The sequence below is a fragment of the Tupaia chinensis genome, unplaced genomic scaffold (assembly GCF_000334495.1).
Source record: "Tupaia chinensis unplaced genomic scaffold, TupChi_1.0 Scaffold146395_1, whole genome shotgun sequence".
Lineage (NCBI taxonomy): Eukaryota > Metazoa > Chordata > Mammalia > Scandentia > Tupaiidae > Tupaia > Tupaia belangeri.
In genome coordinates, this window is record NW_006206250.1 from 445,602 (window position 1) to 458,787 (window position 13,186).

The 13,186-nt window shown below is 35.2% G+C and overlaps 1 protein-coding gene across 2 annotated transcripts in view; it reads right to left on the minus strand.

Annotated features, from left to right (window-relative positions):
• Positions 1–13,186, minus strand: part of GPM6A (glycoprotein M6A) — a 369,760-nt gene that overhangs the window by 23,834 nt on the left and 332,740 nt on the right. For both annotated transcript variants that reach the window (XM_006168908.3, XM_006168907.3), the window contains exon 3: positions 12,139–12,295. In XM_006168908.3, the coding sequence (XP_006168970.1) occupies positions 12,139–12,295 (157 nt within the window). The remainder of the gene's footprint in view (positions 1–12,138; positions 12,296–13,186) is intronic.

The following is a 13,186-nucleotide window of genomic DNA, read 5'->3' on the forward strand; positions in this document are numbered from 1 at the left end:
AAAGCTTTTGAAGGTTCAGTTCACTAAAGAACAGAACTTATAATTCAATAGGTTTAGATTCACTGTGAATCTGAACACTTTGAAATAGGTTGCCACTGCTACTTTACAAGGCAGTGAAAGGCGTACCTTCTGAAACCATATTACTGACTCATATTTTCTTTCCTCTGCAATAGCAAATTAATAAAGCTGAATGTTATAGAATTAATTGGTATGTAAGAAATGTTTTTATTACTATTATGAAAGACTTTAAATTTTGAGTTCAAACCAGTTCATGCACACAAACACACACACACACACACACACATACGATTTTTTAAATTTTTAATTTATTAGAGGGTGTGTGAACTAATGAAAGAGAAATAGAGAGAGACAGGGGAAAGTTAGAAAGTACCTCCTATGGGGTATGGTCACACTGCAATCTCTTTTACTCCATTTCTCCTATTGGGATTTTGGGCATGCATGCACATGCACCCAGCATGTTTCTCAAGACACCAGGTCTGGAATTCAAACCACACAGTTGTCCATGTGGGATCCAGCTACCCTAATCACTATGCCACCAGCTTGCCCACAAACCAATTAAATTTAAGGAAAATACCTAAACTAAAAAGAAGCAAAAAATATAATTCTATCTTTCTGTTTTACATTTTATTTTAGAATCTAATAACTTAAATGTTTAGAATTGTTCAAATGGAACATGTATAATCTTAGGTATAATATCATTATATGTAATAAATAAAAATTACATAATTATAAATTGGTTTCCAGTTTTCCACTGCAAGTTATTTGATAGAAATATTTTGTCATCTCATCATTAAGAAAATTATTAAGCTATACTTATTTTTAAGTACAACCTCTGAGAATGTGAAAAACACCTGGTTTTGAAAACCTTTTATGTATGTGTGCCTTTATGATCCTCTGTTTCTAGATGAAAACACATTCTGAAATTTAACTAAGTAATTTGGGGGACACAGTGGAAAAAAAATGGAAGAAATGCTAAAAGTACTAGTGCATATGAAGTCAGATCAGGTGACTTGTTTATTAGTTTTTGAGTTCAACCTAACCTCTGTTAGTTATATTCATCATTTGTGACCTGGAAATTAGAATACTTCTCTCACAGAATTGTAATGCAAACAAGATAGATCCCATTGGAAATCACTAACCAATAAATGTGATCTACAATAAACTCAAAAGAGAGGAGGTAATTTTATATAGCAAAAATTATTTTGCACTTTCAAAGATTAGGTATGGACAGAGGAAATAATTTCTGTCCCATTTGATCTTTATTGCTTTGAACATATACTGAATTTTAATTTTAATTTTAATTTCTAGCAGTTTCAGGAGAGAAGGATTTTGTAGAAGTTAAAATATAAGAGGTTTCATCTTTTTCCCATTTTCATCATTATTTAAGTTCTCTCATATGTATTAAAATGCTGGCTACTTTTAAAACAAGTTTTTAATACAATTTTTAATACACAAACTTTAATACACAAATTTTAATACAAGTTCCATAGTTGGAATTATATTAATTAATTCATTAATCTCTGGTAGGAAAATTGCTGTAAAATGATAGATTAAGTGCCAGATATTTAATTGATATTTAACATATCCTATTATCACATAATTATTTTAGTGTCATTTCATTAGAACACGCAAATAACTGGCTAAATAAGCATTTTCTTGTCATCATTCGTTTTGTCTTATTTTTATTTTTCCCTCTATACAAATTTGTTGATGACCTACATTAACTACAATTAAATTTTTATACATTACTTGAAAATACCTTAAAAATTAATTGTTTTTCATGTGAACTTCAATGAACTTAGACTGAATGTCTAAGAAATTCAGTCTGTTGAGCTGTCGATTTTCTGTGGCAACTGCAGCAGGCTGTGCTGTAGAGGTAAAAATAACACGTTGGAAGTCAGAAGCACTGATGAAAAGAAGCCAGATGATTCTGACTCCAGAAGTCTCTTGTCTGTGCACTAACTGCTGAAAATAATATGGCACATATTAAATAGAGTATGTCAAGTATAAGGCAGATTTAAACCTTAGTGAAAGGAACAAAATAGATCTATCAATATATCCAAAGTCTCTTTATTACTAAAAATGCATTATCAAGTTGCACTTAGGTCATTGTTTATACAATTCCCCTTCTCTTAATTGTCTCAAGGGTGGGTATAAAAATAATCTGCTAATTCTTAGCTCAGGGACCCATATTTCACAATAATATATTTCTAGTGATATTTTCTCGTCTTGGAATTGATTTAAGAATTATCAGTCCAATCATGTTTCCACTTTAATAGCAAAAGGAAACATCTTTATATTTCATCGAAAGGAGAAATAACTAAAGTTAGAGAGAGTGCATGATTAAGAAGTGTGACTGGGGAATCAGCAGATGGTCTAATGGTTACATTGCTAGACTCCCATATAGTCAACCACAGTTTGAGTCCCAGACTCGGCTGCTTAAAACTCACCTGGGCATGTGTATATGCCCCAAATCTCAAGAAAAGAATGGAGGAGAAGGGATTACAGCATGGTCCTATTCTCTGGGGGGTGATTTTTCACTTTCTATCCTTCTTTGTCTCTCCAGCGAGTGCACATGCCTTATAACAATAATATCTCAAAAGAAAAAAGAAGTTTGACTAGGTAAACATTAATGGAGGGAGTACAACCTCCATGGTTTTCAAACCATGGTCACACATCTGGTTAACGTTAAAGAGAAAGAAATGCCTAGGCCTCTCCTGTGCCAGTTATAGCTATATTTTTAAAAATTCATGCAGGTGATTCTAATGCACATATACTGTTAGAAACTTCTACCATATTAGGACCAGCAGATGGTGTAATGGTTATGTTGTTGTACTCCCATATAGTCAACCACAGTTCTAGTCCTGGACCCGGTGGCTTAAACTCATGCTGGGTGCATGTGTGTGCGTGCCCAAGGTCCCGAGAGGAGAGTGGAGGAGAAGGGATTGTGTCATGGTCATTCCCCTGGGGGTGATTTCTTGCTTTCTGTCTCTCTGGCAAATGCACATGCCCTATAGCAAAAACCTCTCCAAAAAAAGAGAGAAACTTCTACAGTATTAGAATCAAAGACCTAACAAATACACTTGATTTGAAGACTGCTTTAATTTTCCTTCTTAGGGTCTACATAATGCTATTCCTAAAGTTAAAAGAACAACAACAACAACAAATTGGCATGATAAGTTAGAAATAAAGGCTAATGTCAATGAAACAGTCAAACACATAAATGAGTGGTGTTCTGGTCATGAGCCAAAATTCTCAATCAGAGTTTCTCAAATTTGATACTACAGAAACTTTGGGCCAGATATTTATTTGTTATGAGGACTGTCCTATTGCAGGATGTTTAGTAACATCCCTGGCCTCTACCCAGTAGGTGTCAGTTGTGCAGCCGAAATCCCTCTATTCCCCTTGGTGGTGGTTATCTCCCCTGTCTGAGAACCACAACAATAAAGCAAGAAAATATCAGGTCAGGGGAAGGAAATGATCACTAAAGATACTGTAATTCCAAATGTAAAGTGGGAAAGCATTAACAATCTCGAACATCGTAGGCTCTGAAAATTACACATTGTGTAGCTTAATGCAGAGAAAATTACTATCATTATGTAAATAACTTGGATATATATATATATATATGCAGTCATCTTCATATTTATCATTACTGTGGTGCAAAACTACTTATGTACAAGTTGAGATCAGAAAATTTTTAAAAAATTATTTGCTATGTTTATTATTTTTGCAGATGAACCATATAGATGTATATATGTATATCACATACACACACATACACACGCACATACATAATGACTAGTGAGTAATAATCAGTATATATTCCTTAAGGGTTGTATCATTTCAGATGATAGATTCACTGGGGATAGTAGTTTTAACCTAAAATTTGAACACGGGCAATGAAGGCCATGCTTAAATATTATTATTGTTTTTAAGATGTTTACTCAGCAAATTATCCCTATGCCATCTTGAAAGTTGTTGCCCTTTAAATCAGCCCCACCAATGGAACCTTTAAAAAGGTATACAGACTAAGACAAAGTCGTAGAAATAAATATTGGTACCTATCTGGGTATAATTCTTATAAGCAGAGGTTTGACATTTTGCAGTGAGAATATATCTGTTTTCCTGATAAATGGCAACATACAGGTTATAATTTACATGTAGTTATAAGTATAGTAGTTCTCCTTTATCCATGGTTTTGCATTAGCGATTTTGCTATAGGGCATGTGTACTTGCTGGAGAAACAGTGGGAGACAGAGAGAGAGAGAGAAAGTGAGAAATCATCCCCTGGGGGTGGCAGCCATGCTGCAATACCCCCTCCTCATTCTCCTCTTGGGACTCCAGGCATGCATGCACACGTGCCTGTCATGAGTTTCAAACTGGGGCTGGGTCTCGAACTGCAGTCAGCTTTCTGTAGTTTTACATACCAATGGTCAACCAATGCCTAATTTATAAATTAAATTTATAAAAGGTATGTGTGTATAGGTATATTTAGAGTTAGTACTATATTATTTTAGGCAGTCACTGGGGATCTCAGAACATATCCCCCATGAATAAAATAAAAATCAAGATGATTTATACATAGGGCACCCAAAATGCTGCTAAAAATTACATTAAATAAACTTAAAAATTACATGACCAAATTAAAATACAGATTATTTTAAAAAATTAGTCACTGCTCATCCAATTGGAAAAAAATACATCCTGGAGAGAGATGTCTGTCTATATATAAATGATCAATAAGTAGTAAGAACGTAAGTTATAGAGTAAAAATTACCAATTTCTGTCTACCCCAAAGATTTTTCTTGTTCAACCCAGTTTTTATTTGTGGTTAGAGGTTCTAAAATGTAAAACTAATTGCAATGCAGTAACTCATTCATTAATGGTAGGAATGTAAACTGGCATAGGCACATTGGAAGACAGTTTGGCAGTTTCTTACAAAATTAAACATACTTTTATCACAAACCAGCAATTCTATTCCCTGGCATTTACCCAAATGAGCCGAATACTGATGTCCACACAAACAAATCAGCTTAAATAATAGTTGTCAAAACTTGGAAGCAACCAAGATCTCCCTTAGTAGGTGAAAGGATAAATAAACTCTACTGCATCCAGACAATAGAATATTAGAGCTAAAAAGAAATGACTTATGGGTGTTAAGAATGAGTGTGTTGGGGAGATGTTGATCAAAGGATAAAATTTCAGTTAGATTGGAGGAGTAAATTCAAGATATCTATTGCACTATACAGTGGCTATAGTTAAAAATAATGTGTTCTTGAAAATTGCTGACAGAAGAGATTTTAAGTGTTCTTGCCATAAAAGAAGATAAATATGTGATATAACGTGTTTTAATTAACTCCATTTAGCCATTCTAAAGTGTATTATATTTCAAAACATCATAATGTATAAAATACACACACAAAATTTTGTCAATTTTAATTCATTAAATTTTTAAAAAAGGAAATTCAAACTATCAAGCCATGAAAAGATGGGGTAGGGGGTAGATGCTGGATCATAGCACAGCAGTAAAATGTGACTATCTGCAAGGCAAAGCCATCTGGGAAGGTTCCAGGTTTGCGTTTGGGGACTTACTAGGTAAGCCAGGCATATGCATGCCCATGATGGTGCTGGCAGGAGCTAGGATGGATCACAGTGTTAAAATACTGTTGGGGGTGCTCACTCTCTTTTTCCTTCTGTCTCTCTCTCTTTTTTAAAGGCTTTTTCCATAAGGCATTTGCACTCACCAGAAAAAGACAGAAACAGTGAAAGGAAAAATGAGAAGTCATCCCCAGGGTAATGGCCATGCCACAGTCTCTTTTTCTCCATTTGCCTTCTGGGATTTTGGGCACTCACATACACATGTTCAGCATGACTTTTAACCTGCCAGGTCTGGGACTTGAACCACCGTTGGTCATGTGGGGGTCCAGTGCATAATCACCTCACCATCTGCTGGCCCCTCTTCTTCTCTCTTCTTCATAGGAGGAATAAATAAATAAATGCAAAAGGAAAGAGAAGACATGGAAGAATCCTATATGCATATTGCTATGTGAAAATATTAATAGTTAATTTGAGAAACTGGGACCAGCAGTTGGAATAATGGCTGTATCTCTGGACTCCCAGACTCCCATGTAGTCAAACGCAGTTCGAGTCCTGGACCCGGTGGCTTAAACTCACACTGGACACATGTGCATGCGTGCCCTAGATCCTGAGAGGAGAATGGAGAAGGGATTGCAGCATGGCCATCTCCCCAGGGGGGAGAGGAGTGATTTCTTGCTTACTGTCTCTCTGTCTCTCTTTCTGGTGAGCACACACCCTATAGCAAAAACCTCTCCAAAAAAAAGAAAAAGGGAAAACTGCATATTACATGATTCCATATAATATGATTCCAACACTCTAGAAAAGAAACATTATGGAAACAGTAAAAAGACCAGTGGTTTCCAGAGGTTAGGGCAGAATAAGGGATGGATAGGTGGTTCACAGTGGATTCTAGGGCAGTGAAATTATCCTACCTGATACTACAATATAACAGTAGATAAGGCATCATTATTACAGTTGTCAAAACCCATAGAATGTACATCATCACAAATAAGTGCCAATGTAAACTATGGGATTTGGGTAATAATGATGTGTCAAGGTAGGTTCATGGAATTTAACAAATAGACTACTCTGGTAAGGGATGTTGATAATGAGAGAGGCCATAAATGTGTGGGAAAAGGTGTACAGGGTAAAATCTGTTCCTTCTACTCAATTTTATTGAGGAACCAAATCTGCTCTAAAAAATAAAGACTATTAAAAAATAATTGAAATGCTTTCTTCTTTATTACCTTGTAGTAGTTTCTCATCATTTAACAATCCAAGTTCATACACTTCTCGATTTACATCTGCTATCAGTTTGCACTTACTTACTCACCAACCTGACACAGCACATGAATAAGTCTAAACATTTCATTCTAATTCATAACCTCTGGGTTACGTGTGGAGCTTCTTTCCATCCTTCCAATCCCAGATCGAGAGCCGATTTCACTTACTAATATGTTAATAATTAAAATTTCTTGTGTTCCAAATTTCTTGTGTCCTATTTTAGGTCTGTAGTGGTCAACAACACTCTTTATCACAGACCTTAATCACCTCCTCTTTGTGAAAACAGTAAAAGTTGAATCATCAGGAACCAGCAATTGGCTTAATGGCTATGTTGCTGGACTCCCACGTGATCGAGCAGGATGAGTCCCGGACTTGGTGCTTAAGCTCACACTGGGTGGGTGTGCATGCATGCCCAAGATCCCAAGAGGAGAATGAAGAAGAAGAGATTGCGGCATGGCCACTGCCCCATGGGATGATCTCACTTTTTGTCTCACTTTCTCTCTCCGTCTTTCTGGCAAGCACATGTGCCCTATAGCAAAAACCTCTCCCCCCGCCACCAAAAAAAAAAAAAAAAGTTGAATCATCAATACACTTAGCATGAACATGTGTTCATGTACAAGTCTCCCATGTGTTCTAGTTAGGCTAGGGGCTCCCTGGGCATAAGGATACCATTTTGTTCCTTTTTACATCATCAGTATTCAGCTTGGCATATTTCTTTTTGTAACAGATCCTAAGAAAGTTGAGCCAAAGAAATTTTACATTATCAATTATAAACCAAATTCAAATAAAGAATTAAAAATTCAAATTATATAAAATGAAAGCATCATTACCCTATAGGATATATTCTTTATCAGCAAATATTATTATAGAGGAAAAGTTCTTCTGAGTAAGTACTAATAATATAAATTTAATATAGATTATGTTATAAACACTTGAGAAATGTTCTTTTAATCATTCATCCCAATATAATAACCCTCAGTTTAGTTTAGTAATTCCTCAATGAAGTACTTCATCTTATATCCTTAATATATTTAGTTTCTCTAAAAATGTATTGCCTCATAGGGGAAATCTGGACATAGACTTGCACACAGGGAGAACACCATATAAACATGAAGACGGCAATTGGGGTGGTGCTCTCCTAAGCCAAGGAATGTCATAGATGGTCAGAAGACCACCAGAAGCAAAGAGAGAAACATGGAACAGATTCTTCTTCAGATCTCTCAGAAAACAACAAACAATGCAGACACCTTGGTCTCAGATGTCTAGCTTCCAAAACTGAGAGACAATAAATTTCTGTTAAGATACCATAATTTGTAGCATTTTGTTATGGCAGCATTGGCAAACTAATACACATACTTTCAAAAGGTTTTATTTAACTCCTAAGAGAGGTAGATGCGTGTAAAATAAATGCATTAATTTCCACAAAGAAGAGTCAAAATTGAGAACTCTTACTTCAAAAGTGTTGTTCTTCAAAATCAAGTGTCAGAATAAGAATAGATAAATTCTGTAATCTGTAATGGTGTCATAAGAGTAATGGAAAATTTCTACAAATAACAAAACTAGTAATGTATTTAACAAAATTCTAAGATTTCAAAATGTGAGACCAGCAGATTGTGCAATGACTATGTTGCCGGACTCCCATGTAGTAGTTTGAGTCCCGGACCTGGTGGTTTAAACTCACTCCTGGCACATGTGCGTGCATGCCCAAGATTCCAAGAGGAGACTGGAAAAGAAGGGATTATGGCATGGCCATCCCCCCTTGGTGGGTGATTTCTCTCTTTCTGTCTCTCTGTCTCTCTCTGTGTTTCTGGCAAGTGCTCTCTCTCTGTGTTTCTGGCAAGCGCACCCACCCTATAGCAAGGGCAAGCGCACACACCCTACAGAAAAAAACAACTCCAAAAAAAAAAAAAAAAAAAAGAAGATTCCAAAATATGACAGAGTGAGTACTTCCCAAGTAGTGCAATAAAATAAATATTTTTTGGTTTAAAATTTAATAGGGAAGGGGGAGCATGGAGGTTAAAGTGCTGGATCCCACAGAGCTGACTATGCTGTTTAAGCCTGAACCCAGTGGTTTGGAAATCACACTGGTCACGTGTGTGTGTGCATGACCAAGATCCCAAGAAGAGAATGGAAGAGAAGGGGTTGTGTGAATCTGGCCATCCTCCATGAAGGGAGTGATTTCTCACTCTCTCTGGAAAGGGCACACACCTTATAGCAAAACCAAAAAACAAAACAAAACAAACAAAGTAATAGGAAAAATGATTAAAGGAAACAATATTTCTATGTTAATAAAACTTAAGTTCATATTTTATGTATTTAAAAACATATTTGTATTCACTTGGTGCTAATAATACTCAATATAAATAAATTTTATAATTAAAATATTTTCTAAGTTTTATATGATGGCTTGACAAATTAGTTAATAATGATTTACTAGGTTACTAAATAACCAAAGGTTACTATTGTGGTGTTATGTTTTGTGTATCTCGTATTCTGAATTTTGAGTGATAGCATTAAAATTTTGAAATGAAATTGAATTAGCCTTTACACTGCATGAGAAAGAAACACTTAATGAGGTCAAGAGCATTCATTAAGTAAAGAAAATATTGATTAGCATCCCCTATTCAGTGGCACAATGTTGCTTTAAAATTAATTGAATCTGGGCTGATGTATTTTTAACTCATAACCTTTTTATTTTATGCAGCATAAAGTTTAAACACATAGAAAACAAATTCTGTTAATATCCCTTCAAAAAAACTCCTTATGTAAGATATGTTGCAAAAGTTTCATTCTACCCTTTTAGTATTATCCAAGTAGAAATGTATTAATGTACCAGCAGAAGGATAGTCAGTTTTAAAGCTTAGGAAGACAGCCAAAACTGGCTAACAGGTTAACCCATTGAACATAAGGTAGATTGTAAGATATAATCTATCCACAAATGGAGGAAAAAAGTGCAGAATGGAAATAAGGAAAAAAAGAAGGTAAGAATTAGGAGGGTTCAGAAGACAAGTCTTTCTTTTTACTTCCTTCTGATTCCATGGAGCCTGAAGTCCTGTGTAATAAGCAAGCTGTGGAATGAGAAGGTACAGGGGAAAGAAGACAGGCTTAGGGTCCTGGAATGTTGGCTACAACCATTGCTATTACCTTTTAGTAGCTGTGGAGCTCGTCCCCTCATGGAGGCAGTGTTGGGGTAACCAGGGCGTGACTCAGAGGCCTCACCCACATATTGCTGCCTCTGCTGCAGAATGCAGGAGAATGCAGTTTCTAGATTTGCATCAATTCCGCTCATTCCTGGGTTTCAGAGGGGGTGTAAAAGGGGTGGGTGGGTACATCTTGGTGGGCTGACTCCCTGCTGCATTGCCTCTGAAGGAGCCCACGCAGCTGCTGCCACCCTTCTGGTCTGTTGGGTGGGACTGGTGACATAATTCTTATTATTACAGAAAACAACGTGGCTCATGTTTTGCTTTAAGTTTTCATATTTGAGGTTCTTTTAAGATGCTTGAATGGCAGGCAGATAATTAATCAAACATAGATATACACTTTACTTTTTCTTTTTTATTAAGTTTCTTTCCTTCTTTCATGAGAGGGAGAGAAGGGAAGAAAAAGAGGTACACTTGACAGGGTGCACCCGGTGTGTTCAGGCCAACCCAGGATCTGAACTCAAGTTTCCCATGGGCTCCAGTATCTGCAATGCACCCTACACTCTATACCACTGAAGCTAGACTTATATACATTTTTTTTGTAAAAATTTAAAACCATAAGATAATTTACAATTCTGAATGAAGCAACACAATTGACTACATTCTTCTTGGCAAAGAGTTATTCCCTGACAGTAAAAATGTGCTCATGCACCCTCTTATCACTTATCATTTCACTAGTTTTTTAGCATCATGGGCTCTTGGAACTGGAATGAGGCTGAGAGATGATCTTCATTTTGCAAAGGACTAAACTGTGATCCAGAAAACTTAGGTAACTTGCTAAGGCACAAAAGTGGCATTACAGTGATACTACCCTAATTATAAGAAAAAGCCCACTATTAAATCCGTTTCTTATCCTCTATTGGCAGAGTAGAAATGATTCTAAAATCAGAACATGCCTTCTTTTCTATTTTTTGCTGGAGAAATTTTTTAGGCATAATTGAAGACTAACCTACTAAATAGTCATACTTTATTTTTCTCGCTAAGCTCTTTGTATAATTTAACTTCCTACAGATCTGTAAATTTGGTATTATAAATTTAAGGAAATTAGATGGCAGGACCAGCTTAATGCCCTTAGTCACAATTTAAATAAATTCTAGTTTTGTGCACCCTCCTACATTTTTACCTCCATGTGTACTGCAACACGTGTCCTAGAGCAGAAATAGATGCGTTTTATAAGAAATTATTGAGAGACAACTACAAATACTCACAACTCAGGCAAACTATCTTATCAACTTATCACTACTAAAATGTGCAAGAAGCTAGTAAAAAAAAGTTTGTTAAGGTTAATGAGTCTAACTATTCTATGATATTGGAGTAATTTATATCACTCCTTATTAGAGACATCTTAATGTGAATATAAGCTGTAATTAAACACATATTCTCATGTTACAGTAGAAAAAAGAAAATCATGTCAGTCAAGGATGAAAGAATAAAAGAAAAAAGTACTTTCAATTTATATTAGTCTAAATTTTTACCACTCTTGTGCATTTATATATTTATATATATATATATAATACACACACACAGACATACATATACATGCATGGTTGCCATTGCATTAGCTCTAGAGTATAACTATACATTTGATTTACCATTAAATATATCAATAAAGATTTAAGGAATAAATGAGTGTAATTCTTATTTTAAGTCAATAGAAAACAGAACTTGTATACTGTAGTTGCCTAAACATTTAGAGTATAATGTAGAGAAATATGTTTAAAGGGGTAGACAGACCCCTGTATTGTCCTATCCAGGTGGATTTTTCTGTTATTTTGTATGAGAAACCCAAATTTCTTTGAAGAAAAACATAAATAATCAATGACTTTTCTGTCTCTAGAAACAAAACTAGTTATGCTATAAATGATTTGATCATTTGAAGTTGAACTTTTACAAGGAGTAATCTTAGCTTACAAAATAATATTATCAAGGTTTAAGATAGCCATCACAGAAGGATTGTTTAAAAATACTTTAATTCTAGGCAGATGAATGCAATCACCTGTGTGCTGTTGAAATAAACCCACACTGAAACCCTGTACATAGAGAAGGAACATACCCAGGCGCTCACACATCTGCCGCAAGTGGTGATTTTGAAATCCCCATAGAGATCTTTAATGGCACCCGTCGTGAAGAAGCCTTCCACCATCAGCAAAATGCCATACACAAAGAACGCAGCTGCGATGCCATAGATCACATACTTAAAGATGTCAATCCTGGGGAAGAACAGACAGAGTGATTTATCTCAATAACGGTTTACTGCTGGTCTGCAAAAATGAATTCTCACATGTTCTGGGTTCTTTTGGAATGTAGGTTACAGTATATTTGTGTTCATAATGGAGGTAGAATTTTAAAATACAAGTACTTTATATGTCTAATGTTTACATATACATTTTGTTCTATCATTTCTAATATTCATTGGTGAGGGATTTGGGGTTTTTGTATTTGTAGATTTCTTCTTTCCATCCAGCCTCCCCATTCTTTGCTTCACACCAATGCAGTCTTGGATAAGCAGAGAACAGTGCTACCAAAGGTGTTTGCTTAAATTCATTTTAAAAGTAAACTAATCATCATACAATTTCTCTAACTAGGACAAAATGCAAAATATAAAGATGTAGTCTATACAGCACTGAATTATTAAGACATGTTAAAGGAAGAAGAGAGCTTTATGGGTAATGATGCAACAGTGTCACATGAAATGATGTAAACCCCATATTTTGTCATTATAAATAGTCAACTGTAATTATATTTTATTTCATACTTACCACAAGACATCACTGATATTTGCTACTGATGGTTGATAATGTCAATCAGGAAAAATATACGGTTTACGGGTAAATTATAATTTTGCCAATTAAACCTTTTAGACAGAATTACTTACAGATATTTTATGGAACTGGGACTTTTATAAAGTGATGTCAAGTTATAGCACAATTCCATAAAGCTGTGGAAAGATACTCTTCTTTTTCTCACAATTAATTGCCCAATTAGGAAAAAACAATCAAAATGGCTAAAATAAAATATTTATGTAGAAAGCAGAAAAACATCCTCACACTAACTAATTCATACATGACAGATGAGTATACAAAAAAATAGATTTATTCTTT